The following is a 27,615-nucleotide window of genomic DNA, read 5'->3' on the forward strand; positions in this document are numbered from 1 at the left end:
TCATTTTAAGAGATTGATACCATGCTTTTTTTTTTTTGAGAAAAGGAAAACTTCATTATTAAAGGTCAGAAGACACGTACATTAGATGCTGTCTCATACTTAAATCTAGATGGCACAAGCCGCCAAGCAAAAGACAAGTACATTCACTGTTAACACATATGCTCACTTATTGAGCCTAAAAATACAATAAACCAAATTCTCACTACTAACCCTCTTTGAAAGGAAAACCTAGTCGCCTAGATATTTTTTTTTTTTTTTTGGTTAAGATAGGAGTCGGGAAGAGCAAGTGCTCTCCCACCCCCAAATTTATTGAAAAAAAAATAATGTACAATCTAATAGGGTGGCACAAAAGCCAAACCCCTGGAGAACAATGAGAATGACATCAAATTTAAACAATACCACTAACACAAAGAGGAAGAACAAATTAATGAAAACGAAAATTAGGGAGACCAAGCTTATCTCGTCGACATTGGTCCTGAATGACATGAGGAGGCTCGTCCCACCAAGTCAATGCAGACAACGATAAACCAATATTAGCAAGAGCATATGCCACTTGATTACATATTTCACACGTCAGCTTAATCGATGAAAGGTCGTGTGCAATCTCATTCACAATCAAATGAATTTAAGCTTCAAAAATAATAAACTCACAATCCTCCCATGTATATTTATAACATCCGAAAGTATATCAGACATATTCATGCAAAACCAGAGATAAAAATTACCCTTTTCTCTAAAAACTAAAAATAAAAAGGAATAAATATTTACCCCTAACTATGGGAGGATCATCAGCAACAATGCTCCCGCTCCAAACTTAGACAAGAAAAGAACATATAATAGTAAATTAACTCAGAGATCGCCTAGTACTTGAATTTTTGAACTAAGGACCACTACTAGCAAAACAAGCAATTTACACAGATTTAACTTAAAAGTGACGGATGTTTGTGTGAATTGGCAATACATACACATTTTTTTTTTTGAGTAAAATGAGATCAGCCCTTTATTAAAATTGAAAGATTACAACGATACCATGCCAAAAGGCATAAAAAAAGAAAATAAACAAGGCAAAACGAAAAGATGCAAAAATTGCATCTGAAATACAAAGAATTAAAAATGCAAGAGCAGTAGCGTCAAAGCGCAGCGCTGATTTTACACTACGGATTGCAGCCGTGTAGTGAATTAAGTAGTCGGTGGTTTGACTACCCATCGAACTTCAACGCACAATTTGACAAAAATCAACTTGGCGCCAGAATGAAGGCACTCTCCCACCTAAAGATCGAAGCCGGCCAAGGGTGTCAGAACATGGCCATTTTGGCAGACGATCTTTCACGAACAAATACCATAGAATTGGGTCCTGGATCCAATAGTAAAGCACATGAGCCCCAATCAATTCTAGCGAGTCATAAAAAGCCCACCAAAGATAGTGGGCCGCAGACCCAACCCAACTTCCACCTTGATCCCAGATCCTGTTCCTGCTTCCGACGAACAGGGTACTAGCGCCGTCACACTCTGCCCCGTGACTTTTAGTAAAAGAAGCTGCCTTACTGCTATAGCCATCGCCGAACGCCAAGTCGCCGCCGTTGTAGTCCCGAAAAGCCCTGTCCCAAACCCAGATCCGTTTACGCAGTTGGCGCCGATCACTGAACCTCGAAGCCCACGACCATCCCCACCGCGAATCCCTCCGCCTGCATAATCCCTTGTTGCCAGACCGCCTGCAAGTACCTAGATCCCACAAACCCCAAACGGTTCCACCGCCATCAACCGCAGCCCAATCCCACCTAACCCCTGCCACACGACCCAAATCAGAGCAGCCACCGTAAAAAAACAACATCGAATCCTCAAAATTCTCACACCACATTAATCCATTGCTCCCGAAAGCAACGAGGGCAAACATACATAGGCCGAAGCCTAAAGAGATCTCCAAGAATGGAGTAGATTCAGGCCGCGACAACCCCATAAGAGGTGCCGCTCCTCAAACCCTAGTAAACTAGAAATTTCTTATCCTTGCTAAGTTGCAAAATGTCACAAAACCAAACTTTCAAATGTGTGGCACTGCGTTTCCACAGCCCGGCAATACATACACAAATATAACCCTATGAAATGTTATAATTGGGCTCATTGGAATTATGCAATACCAATAACCACAAAAATCCGTGTGAACTAACATCATTCACAGATTTATGTGTGAAATCTAAAACTTTTTATCATCCAATCACACTACTATCCATGTGAAAAAATATTATTGACAGATTTTTGTATGAAAGCTAATTAAACCACTTTATTACCCATTCACACTGTTATCCGTGTGAACAATAATGGTAGGAAAGATTTGAAGAGAACACCTTTCAGTAATGATGTTACATCACCATGAAAGTTTCTGGCATTCGTTCACTTTGTCAGTTGGATCGATATTTAACTTGGATATACCGTTCCTTCACCTTTTACTATAGTTGAGACATTTGAGTCTTCATGATTGTAAAGGAGCTCAATTGAAGAATATTTGACTCTTTGAGACCATATTTTACGATGATTTCATATTATTAGAGTGCCCTTGATCAATTAAGGGATATTTCCCCTCATGTCGGCCTAATATTATCTACAGTTAAGTGAATAACAATTGATTAAACATATACTACAAAAAAAAATTGCAATAGCCACGGCGCCTTGCCGTAGCGAAAAGCTATTTTGCCGTAGCAAAAAAGCATTTGCGACGGCTCTGCGACGGCAAAGCTTCCGTCGCCGTTGGTGGCGTCGCCAATATCTTTTGCCACGGCATTTTGCCGTAGCAGACCACTTTTGCGACGGTAAAGAGTTTTGCGACACTTACTCTGCGACGGTTTCATGCTACCCCTAATGTCGTTGCCATTACAAAATTTGCTACGGCAAATTTCCGTCGCAGCATAATTAATATTGTGATAAATATATTACTTGCCGCCAAAAAATTTTCCTACCAAATTTGTTTCCCGCCTAAAATTTTTCCTGCCAAATTTGCTTCCCGCTAATTTTTCAATAGCAAATTTTGCTACGGTCTCGTTGCCGTAGCTTCATGTGGTATATAAAAATATATTCTTGGCTACGGCAATTCACCGATGCTAGTAGCCAACCAGCAACTTTTTTTTTTAACAAAACCTGTATTTTTGCAACATCCAAAAATGAGATAATAATATCAATACACAACACATATTGTTGATTAACTCATCTATTTCATAGCAATGTAATTAAGTTGCTGCATTCATCCAAATATGTAATTAGAAGAAATACAAAGTTATGCCCAAAACCAAGCATCTAATGAAGACAACCAAGAGTAACACTTAACAAAAATTCCAATATTGCACTATCAGAATATGAACATATTGAAACTCAGTCCATTGCTCTATCATCACAGCTTGAATCTGGATTCCCTTCTTCTCCTACAGATTCCCTCCGGATTTCATGGTCACTAGTTGCATCCGGAACCTAAGACATCAAAAAAAAAAATTTGATATATCATGTATGGCTTTGCATATCACCCTTTTTCAATGTCACACCATAACCCAATTTCAATAATGAACATCGCAGGTTGCAATGATTGACTTATGGCAAAAGGGAGATTTCACATACTGCTTATATAAACTTGAATCTCCGAACGGGTAGACCAGCATTCGCGGCAGTATCCTGAGCATAGTTTTCTATTTAGTTGATATTACTGATTTCAGAACTTTATATAATCAGTAATTTATATATTCAAGACCTCAAACATATATAAATTCCTCATCCAACACATCCAGCACTAAATCAATTATCCATGGCATCTACCCCAAGTAAATAAGCACTAAGCAGAATCCGTAACGACTAATATTATAACTAATGACATACTTCAAAAATATAAACAGAAAGGCTAGTAAAAACAGAAACAAAATGAAGAAATTATACCATGAAATTAGATTGCGGGTAATTATGCAGTAACCCAACTTTAGATAACAGAATTCTCGTACAAGTCAACCTTTAGATAACCATTGTCTTTTCCTTGTTTTCTTCCACACCAGAATTGTTTACCACTACCTGTTCAGGAACCCCCCCCCCCCAAAAAAAAAAAAAAAAAAAAAGGAAAGAAGAAATGCTTAATCACCACACAGAAAACAGAAAAAGTACAATTATAATAGAATCAACCACTAAACCTGAACCAAAGTATTACAATTAAGGAGTTACAATAGCCCATGGACAACGTATTAAAAAAAGAGATTATACAGACATTAGCCCATCGACATGAAAAAGAAAAAAACTGTGCAATTTGGGAAACCAAATTAGTTAAATGGAGAATAACAGAGGGGTTACCTGGAACCATAATTGCTCAAATACCTGCAAATTTCAAAGAAAACCACAGGAAAAAATCAATTAGGTAGGAAACTCCATGGTATCTGAGAACTTCTTCCCAGGTTCACATAAGCAAGAACATAATATCAGATACCTCACTTGTAAGTGCCAGATCTGACCCAGCCTTATGATAGTCAGATAGTCATATCCAAAACAACTTGAGAGAATCTATTGTTGCAGCAGATAGTGAGGAGAAAAACAACAGAAGAAGCAGAACCATTAGCAAAATTACACAACCAACAGATGCATACAGCTGCTATAAGACATTAAGAGCTTAATTCGAAAAGAAGGGTTATGGGTGCCAATCACTACTAGAAATATGCCCTATGGCCACAGCCATAATTTCATGGCCATTGATGGTATTAGGGACAGATTCTTGTACCTATTAGTCTTTAGCCACAGATTTCCTGTCCGAGACGATTTGTACTGACTCCCAATGCTGCTGAACAATTTACACAAACTCCTCCATTGACTGCTGTTACTTCTCCCTTGCATCAAATTGTTCACATAACCCTGCAAAAACAATTTCTCTGCATTAGAAGAATAACATGTTCAGAAACAATCACAAGTTCCCTATATTGAGCAGTCAACAATAGAAGAAAATGCAGAATAACATATCCAAGTACTTACATGTATTACCAGCACAGGATATTTCACCAGAGGGAATTTATCAATGTTCTGCACATTAAATAAAAATCAGGTTTGGGACACATACACAGGCTTCAATATTATCTAGATAAAGTAATTTGATAATACTCATCAGCTAAAGGACATCACCATGTGGATATCAAACCAACAACTGCACTTCACAGAATACATAGAGGATAATCGAGCTGGTGACCGAGTCACTTTACCTGAAATATCAAATATTTATAACGTAAGCATTAAATCAGACAAGGATTTGACTCTAAAGCTAGATACCTTTAACAGTACACAAGGCTCTTCAGAATCTCCATATGATATACATCCTCCTTCAATTGTTTTACACAAGATATCATGCAGATCATATGATAGATTTCATAAAGCACTGTCCTCAATTATCTACAGGAATGACTATAAAGACCATAAAGAAGCTCTTAAGGAATCAACATGAAATGAGCCACTGATCAAGTACATACACGGTAAGTTGTCCAATTTCCCTCAATAACAACTTGGATTTCAGCACCATGCCACCTATCCTTGTTTTCCCGTTTTTCATGTATATGAACATGAGGAATGTTCCTGAAAGTTGAAAGAAACACCATATAATAGCCAACAAGAGCTTAAACTATATTCCTTTACTGCCAAAGTCAAAATCATCAGAGATCCCTGGTACAAATAAATGGTACAATGGTATAAACAGTACAACCACATACGGACCTATGTGATAGATATAATATTCAGGACCGTGTACCATATTTAAGTCATACCGATGAATATCTATATCCAGTCTGCAGAAAGAATTATAACTTTGGCCCTTCATTGATGAAGAGATATCTATAGGAAGCCCTGTACTCATCTTCGACCAAATTAATGCCTGCATAAGTGAACATATCTTATCAAATTTGCTTCAATACCAAAAGGATCAAGTAGGTAAGCACATTAACCCGATTATACACCAGATCTCCCTATGCGTACCATCTTTGCACCTAGACCAAACTTTCCACGTGTCTGCTTCAAGCCATATTTTGTCCCAGACAGTGCTGTATGAAATCATATATATACAGAATAATTAGAAATTAATATACAGAGATGTCTATGGAGCACTGTATATATGAACCAAATCCAAAACCGAGTGGAAAGCAGAAATTAATTTTCTAACACATCATCAGATACCTGATTTTGTATGTTTATCTCAATCCATGATGCAAAACCAAGATACCCACTTTCAAAGCCATATAATCAAATGGCCCAGGAGAGAAAATTAGAACAGGAAGAATTAATTGTCGAGATTTTGTTCATCTTCCTCCGTTGAAAACTGCGAATTGCAAATCAAACGTATCAATTAAAGTTTGAAAGGGTTGAAATTTCATACCAACGAAGAGCGATTTAGGGCTAGATGTGAGAGAGGCTGAGAGAGAAGGCTTTGGGGGTTTTCTTTTGGTTCGGAAAGATCTGGTTTCAGTCTTCAGAGCAGCCGCGCGCGCAGAGAGAAAGAGAGAGCAAGAGCTACTGAGCGATGAAGAAGCTGAAGCCGCCGGTTCCGATCTGGTTCTGAGCCGCTGAGACAAAGTGATATGTATAAGAGAGAGAGAGAGCGACAACAACTGAGCCGCTGAGCGAGAGAGAGAGAGGACTGAGCGGAGAGACTGAGCACGGAGGACCAGCGACGGGAAGTTCCGATCCGATCTGCTTCAGAGAGATCGACAACAGAGAGAAAGAGAAAGAGGGATGCGGTAGAGAACAGGGATTGAGAGAAATAGGCTAGGGTTTTTTTATGAGAAAATAGATTTAATAAGAGAATTGGGCTCGTAGTTGTTCTCTAGTTGCGACGGCATTTTAGACGCAGTCGCCAATTATCAGAAGTCTGCGACTGCAAACGTTCGCCGAAGATAAATATTAAAGTTTGGCTACCCCATTGCTACGGCGTAGCAACTCAGTCGCAAGTTTTACTACGGCGTAATTTTGCCGAAGCAAAAAGTCAATTTTTTGCGACGGCAAAAGGGTGCCGACGCAAAACGGGGTAGCCGTTGCAATTATTTTTTGTAGTGATATTACAGTAAATAGGAAATATATAAATTATCTACCTAGTTACCTAATGAGCTTTGGTATGTCACTCTTAGGTCAGGAATCCATTTTGATAAGATTAAATATCTAATTGTGAGATATGATAACTATAGCGTCTTTACAGATAAGTTGTAAGCTTACATAGGACTCTGTTATGGGTAAGACCTATCTAGCTTGTGTATATAGGTGCTTGAAGTCCTACTCTCTGTGACAAAACATTCAGTCATGCCCCATTGATAGGAGTTAAACACCAGAGTTGAGTAGAAGATTTTTGGCATGTGGCTGCTTGAAGATTGGTGCTTGGAGCCTTGTGTTGAATAACTGTTTTATTGGTACTCCTATTGCTCGAGGGATATGATTGTTGTCAATTAAGCAGGTGATTCATTCATCCATCCTTTGATTCTAGTTCTTTTGTTTGTCTTGATCATTAGTTGTGTATATATATTTTGTGAATGATCTTGAATTGCTCATTAAGTTTACAAAACTCTCTGAAGCTCTAGTTTCCACCTAGAGTTTTTGCTAACAAGTTCTTCTATTTTGGAAGGGAAATCAAAAGCTTTGCATATGTTCGTCGAAGGTGTCACTCGATGGCATGAAAATATGAAATGCTCAGTACGTAAGACAACATTACATGGACCCAGGTCATAAATAAGTATGGCCTAGTAAGACCCAAATGGTTTGACCAAACAAAGACCGGCCACAATCCAAACCGAATTGGATCGAAACAGTTGCCCACACCCAAAGAACCGAGTCATGCTCAGATTTGGACTTAGCCAAGAAAGAAAAGAAAAGAAGAAAAAAGACTGCCCTTCTATTCAAACCTCCACATTTTGTATATAAACCTCCCTATATTTTTGAAATTTCTAAAATCCTGTTTTACCCTTTGCAAAATCAATAAAAATAAAAACGAATTGAGGAATATGGCTATTGAAGCTCGGCATGCATGTCCATCTCTCCGATCTCAACAACTTTTCTAATCATCTCAACAACAATCCCCACCGATCATTCCATCTGCCAATAATTAATATGGGTATATACTTGGTTTTTGGTAAAGAATACTACTCGATTTGCTGTGATTTTTGTAGAGGCAAATTAAACACATAGTGAATCCAATTGAAGGAACCGTAAGCATATACCTTATTTGTGATGATTTTCAATCATGAGTTTGATATAAACCAAACAAAACTAATTACAAGATCTGTCGAACTCTCTTGTTCATATGAATATTTTCTGGAATCTTTTTTTTTTCAAGAAAAAATCAAAGACTCTCCAAGCTTCCTTTGTAATTCAATAACGATGAAAAATAAATTCTTCAATGGGTGTTAGTCTGTTATATACTGGTCTTGCTGTTGGAAGTGGGTGGGTGCCCTACTGGTGAAGAGAAGAGAGAAACGTTGGAGGTGGAAAAAGGAAAGGTTGTAGAAGGAAAAAAAAAAAAGGATGGAGGGTAAACTTGGAACTTTATATGCAAAATTTGAAGAGGATGTCTAAATAACAATTTGGGAGGTATGAATAGAAGCTCCCAAAATAAGAAGAAGAAAAAAAAAAAAAAAAGGGGATCTTGTCTAACTTAATTAGTTGCGTTTGAGCTTCACTTGCATAGTTGCAAAGTTGCAAGGTTTTTATTTTTATTTTTTTATATAGTTTTGGCAAACCTTGGTTTGTTTCTTTCTTGACGAGCTTAATTAATGAGCTTGAGTTTATTATTATTTTTTATTTTATTTTTTTAAACAAGAAGAGATTTTCATTAAGAGCGACCTCAATGGAGGTGTCGATGATCAAAGGCAATTACATCAGATATGCATTCAGGCACACCATCAAACCAGATTACATGATGAGATGCCTCAAAACCTATGGCTGCAAGCCTATGCGCAACCCGATTACAAGAACGTGGTGTATGTCGTATCTGAATGGAAGGGACTTGGGCAGCAGCATGTTTAATGTCATCAATAAGCCCTCTATTAGCAAGAAACGTATGATCATGACATTGAATTTCAGCAATAGCTTCCATACAGTCACTGTACATACATGTACATTTACAAGCATAATTAGCTATAATGGGCTACCCTCATTGTACCGCCAGAGGTACTAATTCCCGCCAAATGAATAACATGCAGATACACGGCCAGGCGGGCAACAGCCTGAGCCTCGGATCACCCCCAGATCAACGCCGACGCGCCGCCACGCGCCATGCCAAAGTAGCATCAGTAGCTCCCAGAGCTGGGGACTGAATCACATCAGTCCCACATCGAAAACAAAGAGAAGAACCTCCTCCTCCTCACCTATAAAAGGTTCTCTCATCTCTCCTCATTAATTACGCATTTACTACTCATTTATTGTTATGTTGTCTATATGTTTGGACTGACTTAGGCATCGGAGAAGTGAAGACCGCCCAACGCGGTCTCCCTCTGACGCCCTGTCTTTCATTTGACAGCTAGCGAAGATCACCAAGTCTGTAGAGTAGCGGTCCGCCCACCGGACCAGCGTTAAACGAAGGTTCGGCTACCGCCGAACTTTGAGCATTAACAGTCACTCTCCACTATGACGTGCTGTATTTGAAGTGAGTGAAGGAGATCAAGACCCGCTCTGATTGCAATCAGTTCACACTGTTTTGGCGATGCAGTATGTGCCACTGGACTAGCAAAAGCAGCCACAAACGTGCCCTGAGCATCACAGATGACTCCTCCAATACCTCCATGTGTGTGTTGAGGGAGAAAAGCTGCATCGACGTTAAGTTTCAAAGCCCCATTTGCAGCTGGTTTCCATACCTTTTCTTGCTGTGCATTGTTGCCCGCAGTAGTAGACTGACGGGCTTTCTGAAAGTCTTCAAGTCATGCAAAGCTGCTTAGGGAGATGTCATGTGCTGTTTGTTTGGTTCCATTCCAAAGACAGTTATTTCTGTTCCTCCATAGTGCCCACAGTATCATCAATAGTTTGGCAAAGAGTTCCGGCTTTAAAGAGGTTGCACGCTCGAGCATCCATTCCTTAAAGTTTAGGGATGGCAGAATAGTATGCTGTAATTGAAAAGGTGGAGCATTCAAGATTTCAGCGGCTACCGCACATTTGCAGAAAACATGCGATACATCTTCGACTGGATAGTTGCATAGAATACATTGCATAAGGCCTTCATATCCCTTTGTGAAGAGACGATCCCGTGTAGGTAGAAGGTTATTGCATGCATGCCATGCACAAATGCTAACCTTGCCAGGGATCTTCGCTCTCCAAATACACCGCCACAGATCCTTATAAGGATCCCCATTGGAAGTTGACACAAGCACATTCTTCAACACATCCATTCTAGCAATCCAGTAGGCTGACTTAACTGAATAATGTCCCCTCTTCTCCTGGCCCCAAATGATTCTGTCAGCTGTGGGCTGTCTGCTAATGGGGATGCAAAGAATGCTATCAGCAATTTCCTTCGGGAATATGGTATACATAGCAGCTACGTTCCATTGTCTAGTAGAGTCATCTATAAGGTCAGCGACTTTGTGTATACTTGAATCAGGAGGTCTGGGGGGCATAGAAAAACTCTGAATCAGTATCCACTTATCATGCCATATATTCACTGATCTACCATCCCCAATTTTCCATTGTGTTCCCGCTTTGAGTACTGGTCTGCCTTGGAGAATACTTCTCCAAGAAAAAAAGGGTGAGTCCCCAACTTCAGCTTCCCAAAAGGAGCTATTTGGAAAATACCGCGCCTTGTATAATCTAGCAATCAGAGACTGAGGGTTGGAGATAAGTCTCCATCCCTGTTTAGCAAGCATAGCTAAATTATAAGCATACATGTTTTTAAAACCCATACGTCCCTCCTGTTTGGTTAGGCAAAGCTTCTCCCAACTTCTCCAGTGGATTTTTCTTTTTCCATCTGTGTCGCCCCAAAAGAAAGAAGCACATAGTTGGTGGATATCATCACATAAACTCTTTGGCAGCAGATAGCAATTCATGGCATAAAGGGGCATAGTTTGTGCTACTGCTTTGATGAGAATTTCTTTGCCAGCACAACTAAGAATTTTATTTTTCCAGCTGATCAATTTCTTGGACAACTTTTCCTTAATGTATGCAAACTTGGCTGTCTTAGATCTTCCAACCCTCAAAGGTAGCCCAAGATATTTATCATGTTCATCCACACGTTGTACTGCAAGGATAGAGGCCAAACTGTTTTGTAGCTCCATATCAACATTCCTGCTAAAAACAACACTGCTTTTTTGGAAGTTGACTTTCTGGCCTGAGGCTTGTTCGTAGGTATCCAGGATTTGTTTGAAAGCTACACATTCCTCTGCATTAGCTGTACCAAAAATGAGACTGTCATCTGCAAAGAAAAGATGGCTAAGCGTGGGAGCTTGTGGACACATGGTTAATCCTTGTACTGTGTTACGGTGGATTGCATGTGTAAGAAGAGCAGAAAGGCCCTCAGCACAGGGAATAAACAGGTATGGTGACAAAGGGTCTCCCTGCCTAATACCCCTTGTGGGGATTATAGGTTGGGAAGGCTCTCCCTGTATCAGTATAGAGTAGCTGACAGTCTCTAAGGTAGAATTTGTTGACGCTAATAATGGAAAAACATTTTGTTTGGAAAGTAGAATTCTTTATTACAAAAGAAAATATTTAGCTACATTAAATCATCATTAAATGTACTTGATCAAACGAGCCAAATACTACATTAAATGTACTGCATCGGCTATAAAGTTTACTTCTTGTGGAACATGTTTAAAAGAAACTAATTGGAAGTAACCAGGCCAGCAAGCTTCCTGATATCTCGGATGAGCGAAACCAGTCTCTAAGGTGGATTGATGGTACCTCGAACAACATCAATTATGAGTTTAGAGTCACCCTCCACTTCAATATGTCTGTAACTTTTCTTTCGAGCATACTCCAGGCTAGTACTTAGGGCATAATTGTAATCATGAGACTTCTTGGACAAATACAATCTCTCTACAAGCCTCTAATGCGTTATTTTTTGACAGTGTAAAACTCTGGTTGCCCAGAGGTTTCAGTGTCTAATTTTTTTCGCTCTTAAAAAAAAAAAAAACAAATTTAACAAGCAAAGTGAGCTCAAGTTAAGATTAATTGGGTGTGTGTGTTTGGTGGGGTGGTAAGGCTTTGGTCTCATATATAAGAGGTCAGGAGTTCGAGCCCCATCAAGGGTGGGAATGGGGTGGGGTTTTCAAAAAAAAAAAAAAAAAAAAAGTTAAGATTAATTTGAGATGTCGGCTAATTAAATATGAGTTGATGAGGAGCTCGTCTAACCTGAGCATGCTAGAGCTCAAACTTGACTTCTTTCATTTAGAGCCAACCCATTGGAGCTCAAAAGTAACCCAAGCTCAATACGAATTCGAGCTAGATCGAGTCGATTTACACTCCCCTAATCACTGGGCGAGTTAACTCATTAGGAATTTTTGTTTTTATTTAGCAAGTAATCCTAGTTAGATATTTACTTTCTGTCCAAATCCAATTAGATAAAGCTCAACGATGATCACGCAGTCACCAAGTGATCAAAAATTACCCACTTTTGGATTTAATTTCAAAACTTTATATTCATTATTTTAATCTCAACTTTCGACATTAAATTCAAGATTAGGTGACCATGAAAATTATTGGGCACAAAAACCTTATTCCCTTCCCTCTTATTTTCGGTCTGAGAATTCCTTCCCTGCTCTTTCTATCTGAATGGGTTGCTGCACTTTCTCGTCGGACGATATTGTAATAAAGTCTCCAAATGACAAGCGACTGTACAGAGTGATTAAGCTTGAGAATGGCCTCACTGCATTGCTCATTCACGATCCTCAGGTTTACCCACAAGGACCACCCGACCATTCCTCCGACGTTGAACAACGAGAAGAAGGCAGTGAGGCTGTAGTAGAAGAAGAGGAAGGTGAAGTCAAAACTAAGGAAGAGGGAGGTGCTTCTCAGACTAAGAAGGTTAGCAACTTAGCAAAAGATTAAAATCGAAAATTTGCAATGGCCGTCGATAACACACCCAAGTTTGGACCTTTTTTTTTTTTTTTTTTTTTTTTTTTTGAACAAGGGCCGGTGCGGCTGCCCTCAAGCCTTCATAAATGAAACCGACGAATACAAGGGGGGGGACATTGAGCCTAAACCCCATATTACAATCTGCAACTAGAGTACATCCAGAAAATAAATCATGAGACGACTCTACTAAATACTTGTATTCCAATCCACACCAACTAGCAAAGAACGCGCTCCAGACGGTTCTATTTGCTTCCCAGCGGTGACACAACGGAAAAATTACTCGATCAGCAACTTTAATGCAGCAAAGCGTAATTTCCATTCTACCAGCTTTCCTATCATGTTGCCACTGGAATCTACATCCAGTGGCACGTAGTCTCACCCTGCCACTAGGAGGCAGCGACCATTTGACAAAGCAAGGAACTCGCCGCCTACCTAGAGCAGACAAGGCACTTTGAGTGCACCCACAGGCACAAGGCCCAACTATCCCTACACAACGAATGCAGGGACTTATTGCTCGCAATCTGCGCAAAACAAGTAAACAAACAACAAAACAACACCAAACAACAAAATAACAACTTATAAACAAACAGCTCAACCCAACTGTCCACCAGTAAGGATCCAAAGCCCAAAGCCCGGCCCAACCTCCAACCTTCCCAAGGAATTCCAGAGCAGCAGTCCACCAATCCCACCACCATGTCCGCCGCCAATGAACCGGAGTCAGCAATCCGGAACTCCCACGTCGCCCACCAATGATCTCCACAGCCATCGGAGACCTGACCACAAGCCAGAACAGATCGCCACTGCCAGGAGATCGAAGCCCGGATCCACCCACCCCAATCAACCCAGGCAGAAGCCCGATCAAACAAAGCGATTGTGACCCCAGATCTCGCCGCTGGCCAACAACCCATCCTCGCCTGAGCCCATCAGATCGGAGTAGATCTGCCCCACCCAAGAAACACCTTGCATCCATCTTTCCCGAGTCGCGCCTAAGCCTCAGACCCCCGCCAGTGCCCACCGTAACCTCACAGGCCCGTCCGACGACAGCGCCACAGGGACGCGCCGCCGGACGGAGCATTCACTCCTTAGGAAGAGACCAGCGCGTGGGGCGCGTTCTATTTATCCCCCTTTAGACAGTAAATAATTAGTAAATATTTTTATGGTTTGGACCTTTTTTAGTCGTTGTGAGTTGTGAGTTGACTTGTGAGCCATAAATTTGAAAAATATAGAATAGCTACTTGCCCACTTGCCTACTTGGGCATCCCCCTTTGGTACAATGTTGTATGACTTATCGATACATTGTACTGAATTCCAAGTAAGTAAATGTGCCATAGAGGTAGACCAATTCCTTAGAAAGGAATTGGTCTACCACCGGAAAGGACTGCAGTTGTCTAGTCTACCATTCATGTATCGGTAAACAACATTGTACCGAAGACTTTTGCAGTTTGTTAGTGACGCTCGAGCCCTTTTTGACTAGTGTACGTGCTACTTATCTTTTGTAAGAAAATAGGCCCAAGGGCTTTAAAGAGTCAAGGTTTCTGTATCGACACCCAGTTGGAGGAACTTGACATATCAGCATTGTATTGATGAATATTGGTTAATTGGGTAGGAAAGTAACATGACTTTGTGTCTGCACCACCATTACCTATTATAGGAACTTCATTCTTGTTCATGATTTTCATTACAAATTTTCACATTATAGAGCTTCTGTGGTCATACTGGAACCTGTCATGTATACTCCTTGTCTTTGTATAAATTTTATAAGATGTTTTCAGGCATTCCATTTCGAACACTTTGTGCCAGATTCTGTATAATGTACTTAGATATCTGAATGAACTTGAGTTGTTTTCTCAGCTCGGTTACAAGCACTTGATATAATTGGAAAATAAAATATGTTTGGTTGTCTTTGCAGGCAGCAGCAGCAATGTGTGTCGGAATAGGCAGCTTCTCTGACCCTCTCGAGGCTCAGGGGCTTGCACACTTTCTAGGTTTGTGTTACACATGCATGCTCATTTAGCCTTCTTCAAAGGGTGACTGGATGTTGTTATGCATATACATCACTTACAGATTGAATGTTTTTGCAGAACACATGCTCTTCATGGGGAGTACTAAGTTCCCAGATGAAAATGAGGTATGCTTTTCCATCGAGTGTTTTAGTTGTTGTTCCATTTAGCTTAACTCATAGGGACGTGCCTATCTTTTCCTTTGTCTTCTTCATTGTGCTCATCATCCTATACTAGAGTAATTAAGTTCTGGCAATAATTAAGCAGCATGATATTTGCCCAATAGACATATCAAGAATTATTTTACCATGAAAATATCATCAGCTTGATATTCCTACTTTTATACTGGCTGGGGAGACTTGCTTGTTCTTTTGCTGCCAACCTGCTGGTAGATCTGTCAGGCTGCATGGAACAAGAATAACTATGTTGTTATTATAGACTATATTGTCTAGGAGCTAAAATGGACTTTCCGGCCTCACATTACATGGGAAGTCCCAGTATATTGATATTAGTTTACATCTTTCCTTGTTATTGTGAGAATGCTTCTGTTTGCCTCATTAGTGTCAATGGTTTATTTAATTGGTTTTACTTGATGAAACACAATTCTATAAGCTTGCACTCAAGTCTGTTGGTAGAAGACTCTGTCCTCATTGCTATGTTATCACATGTTTTGACTCTTCTCTTTCCTAGTATGCTAGTTACTTGTCCAAGCATGGAGGGTCGTCAAATGCACACACAGAAGCAGAACATACTTGCTACTACTTTGATGTGAAACGAGAATTTCTTAAGGGTGCCTTGAAAAGGTACTTACTGAGCTCTGTATGTTCTTAATGTTATAACTGTAGTCCTTGGTATTGAATATATTTTTGGTCTGTCAAGTAAGGTTTTAGTTTTGGTTATGCTTCCTGATTGAATCTTGTCCTTGCTTCACTCATTGATATTAGTATTTCAAATGAGAAATATCGAGCATATGAACTTCAGAGTTATGATTGAAAGAGATGTGATATGATAAGGGGAACTTCAGTTACAAGAATGTATTCAGTTACAATCATACATTCACAGTATGCTGCATATATTAGGTATATCTCGAACAATACCTAAGTGAACATTTAAATCGATTACAATTTCAGAAATGATGTCTAATACTCTCGTAGACATCAGTCTCCAAAAAATTTTGTTTGTTCGCGTCCATTTTTACGTGTATCTTGCCGCCTTATTCTCCTAAGAACTATGTATGCACCTTTAGGCAACATCAGTTAATCTATTAAGAATGATGTTTTATGTTACTAGGAACATCGCTTTTCGTTAGTTGAAACGATGTCTATTAGTTTTGTAGACATCATTTCTATTTTTCAAAACCGATGTCCTGTATTTCATGGTAAATCGGTTTACTTTATAATAGCTGATTTGTACGTTGACAGTAGATAACAGTTTGGTGTTTAGATATCGATGTGCATTGATTTTGTGTACATCGATTTTTGGGTGACATTTCGATATGTTCATAATCATGAGACATCAGTCCAGTTTTAGGTCTATTAAGTTGGGAGTCCAAATGCCAACTTTAGAGGTATGAATAGAAGCTCCCTTAATAAAATGGTTGACTATTCCTCTAAAAAAAAAGTAGCTAAGAATAAGAAGTACATTAGTTGATATCTCTACACTTATGCTACTCCAAATTCAAATTACAGTTTGTAAATCAGCTAGATATATTTTGAGTTTGAAGCGTGTTCATAAGAGAAATGAGCTATTTAATTAGCTTGAACTCATTATTAAGCTCAACAATAATGACACGCCAAACTTGAATTCTAGCATGTTTAACTCGTAAAACTTTTTTTTGTTAAATTCCTTAAAATTTATACATCCTTTTAGGACCTAGCGTGCTCTGCTAGGGTTTGGTAGACGGGTTGACCTTTCTACTATACCTGGTCGTCGTTTGATGGCTGCTTTGAAGTCAGTCCGACTGGCTTTGCTTCTTGTCACCTTCTTCTTGGTCTTTGTTGATGGAGAGGTTATGGGGGTGGATTTTGTTCGTTCTGCAGGTGTGAGAGGAGTCTCGGATTGTATCTGGGATAGGGAGATTGATGGCTTTCGATTATGGGAGCCTGATGGATGTCGATCGGTGCTTGCTGATTCCCAGGCTGTGCGGGTAGGAGATATGGCGGCGGGGTCTACGGCGCCAGGATTTCTTTCGTTGAAGGCTCGGACCGATGGGATCGGGTACCCAATCTTTGGATGCTCTTTTCTTCGGTGGCGGCGGTTATTGAAGGTGGAATGGGATGAATTTGACGTTGGTGGTGGAGTGATTGTTCGTTTGCCATGGCCGGAATTACAACCGATCCTGTCTTACTTTGGAATGGATGGTACTGGCTGCTGGAACGCTGATTGTTCTAAATGCGGCAGTATAAGGGGCATTTGGGGTGAATGCAGTGGCTTTGGTGGCAGCGTTCATGGCTGGAGCGGCGGCAAGGAAGTTTTTTTCCCTACTCGGGTCGAAGCTTGGAGTAGCTGGGCCGTTTGGGCCTTGTATTGGCTTGTGGGCTGTAGCTCTGGGTTCTCTACTCTAGTTACCCTTGTGTTATGGGGCTGGATGGTTTGGGTCTTTAAGGCCCATAGTGCTGTTTAATTTTTGTTTGGGTCGCAAAAACCAGTGCCTTAGTTGTTTCCCATTTATGTCTGCTTCGAGGTTCCTTGGTTTTTGTTAGAATAATGGTGCGTGGATTTCCTAAAAGGTGGGTGTACTCGGGATTTTTTGGGATTTTATTCTTCTAGAATAGGGTTTCATGAGGTTCTAAGAAACGATTGCTTTCTGTCGACCCCATAGGGGTGTTTCGTTTTTGTACTGCTTGCTGAATCTAATGAAAGGGCTGACCTATTTTCTTTCAAAAAAAAAGTACATTAGTTTTGTATGCCTAAAATATTATGACTTTCCTAACGGAGAAAAACACAAAAGTAATACTCCGGTCAACATGGCACATACACTTGACAGGTGCCGATAGTCGAGAAAAGATTTTAGGATCGATAAAAGAGTAAGGTTCTAATTACTTTACAACTTGAGAAACTTGACGTCTATGGACCAAAAAAGAAAAAGTTACTTCCAGTTCTAATAAAACTAGATTTTTTTTTGTTTTTGTCAAGAAAGTAATCATATATAGCTGACTAGCCGTGACTAAAGTGAAACATGATGTTTAAATTGAGTAATTGAAATAATATATTTGAAAGTTGAGTGATTGAAGTATCAAATAATTTATAGTTGAGTGACTATTTGTGATATTTTTTTTATTTTGTTATTTTATTTTTTATTTTTCAAATTATATGGAAGCATATTGAAGGAGCCGTCTAATTTTGTCAAATCCTTGTCACAATGTGTCAACAATCCATTACAACGTCACACTATTGCTGAGGTGGTTTGACTGTATGTCTGTAATCTCCTTCGAATTAGATATTTACTAATTTAAATTAGACAAGAAGTTCATAAAAAAATAACTAAATAAGAAGATTATAGAGGAAATGGAAAAAAAAAATCCTTCATAAAAAACTAAAAATAAATAAATTCCAGTCCCTCCTTTTCCTTGTTGTTCTGAAAGTTGGCTTCCATTTCCTCCCAAAACATATAGATGCTGCTCCTCCAAAAGCTTTAAAGTCCAAAACATGCGGCAGACAGCCGTGTTTCGTTTAGGTCATTCCAGCTCAAAAACAACCCAAGCTCAATACAAATTCGATCTATATTGAGTCAATTTACACCCGTACTCATTAGGCGAGTTAACCAATTAAGAATTTTTATTTTTATCGAGCAAGTAACCATAGTTATATATTTACTTTCTCGTTATGTTGTCTTAAAATAAAACCCGATAATAATCACACAGTCATCAACTTACTAAGAATTGTGTGATCACACATCTTTAAATTTAATTTCAAAAGTTGAGATTAAAATAATTTATATTTATTATTTTAATCTCATATTAAAGCTGAGAGTAGGGTGAGCACAAAATTATTGAACACAAAAATCTCATAATTCCCTTCCCTCTTGTTTTTGGTCTGAGAATTCCTTCCCCGCTCTCTCTCTCTCTAAATGGGTATGGGTGTGATGGGTTGCTGCACTTTCTCGTCGGACGACATTGTAATAAAGTCTCCTAATGATAAACGACTCTACAGAGTGATTAAGCTTGAGAATGGCCTTACTGCATTGCTCATTCACGATCCTCAGGTCTACCCACAAGGACCAGCCCACCACTCCTCCGACCTTGAACAACAACAACAAGATAGTGAAGCTGTAGAAGAAGAAGAAGAAGAAGAAGAAGAAGAGGAAGAGGAAGAAGAAGAAGATAGTGAAGCTGTAGAAGAAGAAAAGGAAGAGGAAGGTGAAGTTAAAAGGAAGGAAGAGGGAGGTGCTTCTGAGACTAAGAAGGTTAGCATATCATTAAAATTGAAAATCTGCAATGCCCATCTATCATTCAGGTTTTGTAGCTTTGATTTTATAACACAGCCACGTTTGGACCCTTTTTAGTTGTTGTGACTTGTGACTTGTGAGCCATAAGTTTTTAAAATATAGAATAGCTACTTGGGCATCCCCCTTTGGTACATTAGTGGTACGCCGCGGCAATTTTTAGTCTACCATTGATGTATCGGTACATACAACATTTTTTTATTGAAGACTTTTCCGGTTTGCTAGTAGTGACTCTGGAGCCCTTTTTGAGTAGTATGCTACTTATATTCTGTAAGAAAATAGGCCCAATTTGGTCTTTATAGAGTCTAAGGACTTGGGTTACCGTGCAAATTTCCGGTTTCTGTATCGACACCCAGTTGGAGGAACTTAATGAGCATTACATCGATGAAAACTGGTTAATTGGGTAGGAAAGTAACACGACTTTGAGTGCACCACCGTTACCTAGTATAGGAACTTGTACATGATTTTCGTTACGAATTTTCACAAAAAATTATAGTCTATTGAGCTTCTGTGATCATAGTGGAATCTGTCATGTATACTTCTTGTTTTCGTATAAATTTTTAATGTGTTTCAGGCATTCCAGCCGGACTGTGTATAATGTACTTTGATATTTGAATGAACTCTTAAGTAGTTTTCACAGCTCAGTTACAAGCATTTGATATAATTGGATAATTAAAGATGTTTGCTCCTCTTTGCAGGCAGCAGCAGCAATGTGTGTCGGAATAGGCAGCTTCTCTGACCCTCTCGAGGCTCAGGGGCTTGCACATTTTCTAGGTTTGTGTTACACGTGCATGCACATTCAGCCTTCTTCAAAGGGTGACTGGATGTTATTACTTATTATGCATAGACATCACTTAAATATTGAATGTTTTTGCAGAACACATGCTGTTCATGGGGAGTACAAAGTTCCCAGATGAAAATGAGGTATACTTTTCCATCGAGTGTTTTTGTTGTTGTTCCATTGGCTTAACGCATAGGAAGATGCCTATGTTTTCCTTTGTCTTCTTCATTGTGCTCATCATCCTATACTAGAGTAATTAAGTTCTGGCAATAATAAAGCAGCATGATAGTTGCCCAATAGACATAACAACTTTATCCAGAACTATCTTACCATGAAAACATCATCAGCTTGATTCTCCTACTCTTATACTGGCTGGGGGAACTTGCTTGTTCTTTTGCTGCAGCCTGCTGGTACCTGTGTCAGGCTGCATGGAACAAGAACAACTGTGTTGTTATAATACACTATATTGTTTAGAAGCTAAAATGGGCTTTCCTCACATAACAAGGGAACTCCCAGTTTCTGTTCGATGTTCTTATTCCCTGGAGGTAGAAGAATTATATATTGATGTTAGTTTAGATCTTTCCTTGTCCTTGTGAGAATGCTTCTGTTTGCCTCATTAATGTCAATGGTTTATTTAATTGGTTTTACTTGATAAAACACAATTCTATTCTCACTTCTATGTTATCACCTGTTTTGACTCCTCTTTCCTAGTATGCTAGTTACTTGTCCAAGCATGGAGGGTCGTCAAATGCATATACAGAAGCAGAACATACTTGCTACTACTTTAATGTGAAACAAGAATTTCTTAAGGGTGCCTTGAAAAGGTACATACCGAGCTCTGTATGTTCTTAATGTTATAAGTGAAGTCCTTGGTATTGAATATATTTTTGGTCTGTCAAGCAAGGTTTTAGTTTTGGTTATGCTTCCTGATTGAATCTTGTCCTTGCTTCACTCATTGATATGTGTATTTGAAATGAGAAATATCGAGCATATGAACTTCAGAGTTATGTCTAAAACAGATGTGAAATGATAAGAAGAACTTCAGTTTCAAGAATGTATTCAGTTACAATCATACATTCACAGTATGCTGCACATAGTAAGGGTCTAACACAAACACTATCAGAAAAATACTTTTGTGATTGAAATGATGTTTCCGTTAGGTCAGTGTATTCTCTTTTCTTCCTCAACGAGATTGCATGTTATGATCATTTCATTGAATTGTAATAAAATGTATGTACACTGTTTTCAATTTAATTATATGGGGTGAAATGCTATATTCTGCATAAACTTCATATTAGAAATATATTTTTCCACTAGCATTTTGTTTTTCTTAATTTCCATATCTATTTCACAAATTGGTCTATATTTATTTGGACTCTTCGATCTTTCAGATTTTCTCAGTTCTTTGTTTCACCTCTAATGAAAAGTGAAGCCATGGAGAGAGAGGTACAGGCTATAGATTCAGGTACATATGCCAGTCCTTCTGAACTTATTGATTATAGTACTGTAATATACAAACTCCTTATTTCCCAATATTGTATGCAGAGTTTAAAACGGTTCTGCAAAACGATTTCTGCCGCCTTCGACAACTTCAGGGCCATACATCCTCACCTGGTCACCCATTTAATAAATTCTCTTGGGGTAAATCTTGAATCTATTGTGTTTTCTTTTTTTCTTTTTCCTTTTTTTTAAAGAACCTGTTTTGGTGCGAAACTACATTGGTTTTCTGTATGGCATGAAGGAAATAAGAAGAGCTTGGATGATGCAAAGGAAAAAGGGATCAACTTGCAGGAACGAATACTAAAATTGTACAGAGACTATTACCACGGTGGATTAATGAAGCTAGTTGTCATTGGTGGAGGTGAAAGTTTCATTTCCTTATCTTTGTTTTTTTTTTCCCCCTTTTTTTTTCTGTTCAGTTTCTACCATTACTTTTTCGAGGTTAATCAGCAGATTATGTGACAATGAAAATGAGAGTAACATATAGTTGTATTCCATACCACATTAGGTGTGCTTTTATGCAAGTAATGAAAGAATTTAAATTTGCCTCAATTTGATTCCTTTCAAACTAGAGCTTTTAGAAGGATATACTTATCTACTGGGGGCTGCTGTTTTATTGATGATTATATTGGGTTATGGCAAATCGAGTTGATATTTGAGTACAAAAGTCAGTAATGGTGTTGTGATGGTGATAACAGTGTTTTTGCCATAGTCTATTGGTAACAATAGTTCACTCGGAGATGAAGTTTTTGGTGCTATCGAAGATGAGGTTGTAGTGTTGTCTTTGTTCATAGCTTGTAGTTTTGATTAGTGTAGACATATAACTAACTTATAATTCTGCATTGTTTATGTTGATTGTAACGGTCCAAATTGCTGCAGAATCTCTTGATGTACTTGAGCACTGGGTTTTGGAATTGTTTGGAGATGTCAAAAAAGGTCCCCAAGTAAATCTGGAGTTCAAGGCAGAAGGTCCTATTTGGAAAGCTGGAAAACTTTACAGGCTAGAGGCTGTTGACGATGTTCATATACTCCACCTAGCATGGACACTTCCATGTCTTCAAGAACACTATTTGAAGAAACCAGAAGATTACTTGAGTCATCTGCTTGGGCATGGTAAGATGATTCATTATTTAACTAGTTTTGTGGAATTGATTGCCTCTGCAGATGGTAATTATTTAACTAGTTTCATTATTTAACTTGTCTTCTAGATTGATTGATTGAATTTTACAATTAATCTGATTCTGAGCACTATATTTTTGGGTTTTCCAGAGGGCAGGGGAAGTTTGCATTTCTACCTGAAAGCTAGAGGGTGGGTAACATCTTTAGATACTTGTTTGAGCGGGATGGACTGCTCTTCTGTGGCTTATATCTTTTGCATGGTCATATACCTCACTGACTCTGGATTGGAGAAGGTAGCAATCCTATTTTATCGAACTTTTGTTAGAAAGCTCAACTTTTGGTTATCCTATCTCAATTTTATCAAACCTTGTCTATTCACCAGGGAACCAACGTTAGTTTGGGTTTTTCTTTCCTACAAAACGTTGAACATAATGAAGTAATAATTTCATTTACTGATCAATATCTAATGAAGCGAAATTTGCTTCATTTTTATCACTTATTCTCATTTTCTATATGTGCTGCCTATCTTACAGATTTTTGAAATAATTGGGTCCGTGTATCAATACATTGAGTTATTGCGTCAAATATCGCCACAAGAATGGATATTTCGGGAACTTCAGGATATTGGGAACATGGACTTTAGATTTGCAGAGGAGCAGGATCAGGATGATTATGCTTCACAACTTGCAGGTTTCTTTCGTTATTGAAAGTGCACGTCTTTCTTACCTGTCAGCAAATATCAGTGCTCATAAAACATATTTTAAAATTTCTACGTTAGTATCTTTTAACTATTCTCAAAATTCTGAATTGCAGAAAATTTACTATATTATGCAACAGAGCATGTTATTTATGGGGACTATGTGAACGAGAGTTGGGACAAGGAATTGATAGAATATGTTCTTGGTTTCTTCAGACCAGAAAACATGAGGATTGATGTGATATCAAAGTCCTTGTTTAAGTCAGAAGGTAAATTCCCTTTTATGCAAAAAAATTAAGATTGATGCTTCTTGTTCATCTTGCTCCATCTTTTTGTTTTGCTGCTCACAATCTTATTTTATAGTTCGTTATTAAGAAGTGTCTAGCAGGTTTTTGGTGATCTCCTTATGGCTTACAATTTCTGATTTCTGTTTCCCAAATACATGTTACAATTTCAATATGTTTTTTACTACAGTAAAATAAGAATGATTGAGCATTAACATCTCCTTCTATTTCTTTTAAATGTTTCAGATTTCCAGTGTGAGCCTTGGTTTGGATCACATTATACTGAGGAAGATATATCTCCATCTTTAATAAATTTATGGAAGAATCCTCAAGAAATTAGTGTTTCATTGCATCTGCCAGCAAAGAATGATTTCATTCCTCGTGATTTCTCCATCCGTTCTGATGTGTTGTCCGTTGATACTGCAACAACATCTTATCCGAGATGTATACTTGATGAACCATTGATAAAGTTTTGGTACAAGCTCGACAGTACATTTAAACTTCCATATGTAAATACATACTTCCGCATCAATCTGAAGGGTGCATATGATGATGTGAAGAGTTGTGTTTTGACTGGCTTATACCTTGATCTTCTCACAGATCAGCTGAATGAGATCCTCTATGAGGTCAGTGTCTCGTCTCTTATAGCTAGTCATTTTGCAGTTCAGATTAGATGGAAACTAGTCGTTTTTAAATGGTTTCTGTGGGAACACTACTTGCATTTGATAGTGGAGACTAGAAACTGTTGTGTGTAAGTGTCTAGTCAAAATATTTTCTTAGGATAAACTGTGATGAATAGAAGTCTAGATAAAATAAAAATAATTCCTCAATGTAATTCAGCTGTAAAATAGAGTTTGTAGTCACAGTTTCCCGGGCCTTTCTCACTTAGTTTTGTGCACTAAAGAGCCATTTTACGAAGGCCTCTATTCGTATACTAGATATTCTGTTCCAAGAGACTTAGAGAGCTGGTTTTTCATAGCAAATATGCTTTTGAGTCTATAATGACAGGAGCCCTTCTTTCCTCTTTGTGCAGGCCTGTGTTGCCAGCCTGGGAACTTCTTTTTCTCTGTCTCTGGACAAACTGCTGTTAGAGGTATATGGTTTCAATGATAAGCTTCCAGCTCTGTTGTCAAAAATTTTGGAAACAGTAAAAAGTTTCTTGCCAACTGATGATCGTTTTGAGGTACAGTAGCCATTCATTTTCATCACTCCAGTCCATGTCTGGCTTCAGTTCGATTATGTATAATACCTTTATGGGCTCTGGATTGTCAATGACAAAGTTACATTCTAATAGGTTTTTAAAGAAGACATGGAGCGAGCATATACGAACACCAATATGGATCCTTGGAGTTACTCAACATACTTGAGAGATCATGTTCTGTTGAAGAAATTCTATACCGTAGATGAGCAGTTGCAAGTTTTGAAGGGATTGTCTGTTTCTGATCTGAAGTCTTTCATTCCTGAGATTTTTTCCCAGGTACACTACAGAAATATGTCATAGTAGATTTTGGAATAGATTTCTGTAGTCTATTCACTCAATTGATTAAAGTCAAACATCATCCTCCAGCCATGTCTTTTCCTTTGGACTTAGAACCTGCCAAACGTGAATCTTACTTGGATTGTTTTTCATTTCTAAAATAATTTCTATGTTGCATTTAGAATTTTTACAGTTTAGGCATGTGCTTAATGTACTCTCCTGAATCTGTACAGCTATACATTGAGGGCCTTTTGCATGGCAACTTGTCAGAAGAAGAAGCTATTAGTCTTGCAAAATTATTTCAAACAAATTTTACTGTACCACCACTTCCTAGCGAGTTGGTGTATAGAGACAATTGTGTCTGTCTTCCTCCAAATGCGAACCTCATTAGAGATGCTACTGTGAAGAACAAGTCAGAAACAAACTCTGTGACTGAGGTAAGTCGGTAACTAAAGTGAATTAGATCCTTTGGTTTTCGACATGTTTTTTAGTATTTACGGTGTCATATATGTTAATTTTCTCCTTTTGGTTTTGGTTTCATATGGCAGCTGTATTTTCAAATTGACCAGGCAGTGAAGATTGAGTCCATCAGACTAAAAGTATTGATTGATCTTTTTCATGAAATTGTACAGGAACCACTTTTTAATCAACTAAGGTGATTTATTTTTTACTGAAACTATAACTTAATTACTGACTTGCAAATCAATCTAAATCTGATCATTACTTGATTTTGGATCTAATTATATATTCTTACAATGGTTTATCTATTTCTCAAAATAGGACAAAGGAGCAGCTTGGGTATGTTGTTCACTGTGGCCGGAATCATACATGCAATGTTTTTGGCTTCTATTTCTGTGTTCAGTCGTCCGAGTACAACCCGATCCACCTTCAAGGCAGACTGGACAACTTTATCGATGGTCTGGAAGAGTTGTTGGTAAGCATCCAAAGTTTCTTTATTAGTTTCACGGTTTCACTTTCACCTTTACTATACTACACTGTACTACTAGCTAGATTTATTGTGGTTGGAAAAGGGGACTGTGTTTTGTGTTCTTTCATGATTTAAAGTTACCTACTTGTCCTAGTTGTGCACTCATGTATTTTTCAAACTGTGTTGCCTGCATGATTATTGTTTCTGCATTCGAATTTCTGTTATCGGAAACATGTTGGCATTTGCAGGAAGGACTGGAAGATGATTCCTTTGAGAATTATAAAGGTGGACTAATGGCAAAGATTCTGGAGAAAGATGCATCCCTCACATGTGAAACCAATCGATTGTGGACTCAGATTCTTGCTAAATGGTATGACTGTGCCTCCATTAAGCTTTTTTCTGATGCTGATCTTGGTTTGAGGCTAACTCTAACTCTTTGTAACTGTTTATCTGTTACAGGTACAAGTTTGACTATTCGAAAAAGGCTGCAGAACAACTCAGAAGCATTCACAAGGAGGATGTTACCAAATTTTACAAGACCTATTTGCAACAATCATCTCCAAAGCGTCGAAGACTTGCAACTCGTGTTTGGGGTTGCAACGCAGACTTGAAAGAAGCTGAAGAAGCGCGACTGGAGTCTCTGCAAGTCATTGAAGACCTTGCAGCCTTTAAGATGTCGTCTAAGTTTTATGATCGTAAACGATGTGAAAAAGTTACTCCTCTAAATAGTTAGATAGACAGTTGAACCACTAGATAGTTTGATATCGCTATGAAATTATGAATGGCCTAGTTCCCAGTTTTAACCATGATAATGTGTTGAGGCAGAATGGCAGATGAAAGGGAAATGGAAAAATACTTGCAACTATATTGAGATTATAAATAGTGTTCAGTCTTTTCTGGGCTGATCCATTCAACTTTTGCAGTTGATCTGCTCCAAGGTTACTTGTTGGGCCTGGACTTGGGAGTCGATTGTGCGGGCTTTTGGAGTAAGAGTTGTTATACTTCTTGGTCTTAAGATCTTAACGATTGACCATATTCCTCAAGACATTGTTATTAACAGACCTCAAATATTAATCTACACACTCTTTCTACTCCTCAGCGTTTTTGAGTTTTTCACAATACTATCATTTGTTATGAAAAATTCATCAATGCAGTCGTCGACAGTATATCTAGGTGTTATTAGAGACAATTTAGCAACAGCTAATTAGCTAAAGAATAAGTACATTGGTAATTTTACCTAAAATATCATGACTTTCTTAAGGAGCAAAACATGAAAAGGATTTCTGCGACCAACTCCAGTCCACACGGCACATACACTTGATGGGTGGCCGATACCCACCATAAGAATTATTG

The 27,615-nt window shown here is 38.5% G+C and overlaps 1 protein-coding gene and 1 long non-coding RNA gene across 5 annotated transcripts; one reads left to right on the forward strand and one right to left on the reverse strand.

Annotated features, from left to right (window-relative positions):
* Window positions 1-3,205: 3,205 nt before the first annotated feature.
* LOC133733622 (uncharacterized) lies at window positions 3,206-6,856 on the reverse strand. 4 transcript variants are annotated; one of them, XR_009857806.1, is made up of 12 exons: window positions 6,169-6,856; window positions 5,971-6,035; window positions 5,763-5,869; window positions 5,472-5,574; window positions 5,131-5,207; window positions 4,984-5,031; window positions 4,736-4,866; window positions 4,453-4,521; window positions 4,315-4,338; window positions 3,913-4,041; window positions 3,601-3,654; window positions 3,206-3,456 (listed from the first exon to the last, which is right to left on the reverse strand). It is a non-coding gene; the product is annotated as an uncharacterized LOC133733622 (long non-coding RNA). The 4 variants fall into 4 exon arrangements; XR_009857804.1 differs by having other exon boundaries at window positions 4,448-4,521; XR_009857807.1 differs by lacking the exon at window positions 3,913-4,041.
* A 12,193-nt stretch (window positions 6,857-19,049) lies between these two features.
* Window positions 19,050-27,305, forward strand: LOC133732856 (nardilysin-like). The gene is made up of 19 exons (XM_062160457.1): window positions 19,050-19,437; window positions 20,175-20,250; window positions 20,354-20,400; window positions 20,969-21,081; window positions 21,649-21,722; window positions 21,803-21,898; window positions 21,999-22,118; window positions 22,637-22,870; window positions 23,027-23,169; window positions 23,410-23,566; window positions 23,690-23,842; window positions 24,104-24,483; window positions 24,891-25,040; window positions 25,152-25,334; window positions 25,568-25,771; window positions 25,883-25,989; window positions 26,115-26,268; window positions 26,511-26,632; window positions 26,722-27,305. The coding sequence occupies exons 1-19, from the start codon at window positions 19,102-19,104 to the stop codon at window positions 26,993-26,995; spliced, it is 3,123 nt and encodes a 1,040-aa protein (XP_062016441.1). The 5' UTR covers window positions 19,050-19,101; the 3' UTR covers window positions 26,996-27,305.
* The last annotated feature ends 310 nt before the right edge of the window (window positions 27,306-27,615 follow it).

The sequence above is a fragment of the Rosa rugosa genome, chromosome 2 (genome assembly GCF_958449725.1).
Source record: "Rosa rugosa chromosome 2, drRosRugo1.1, whole genome shotgun sequence".
Classification (NCBI taxonomy): Eukaryota; Viridiplantae; Streptophyta; class Magnoliopsida; order Rosales; family Rosaceae; genus Rosa; species Rosa rugosa.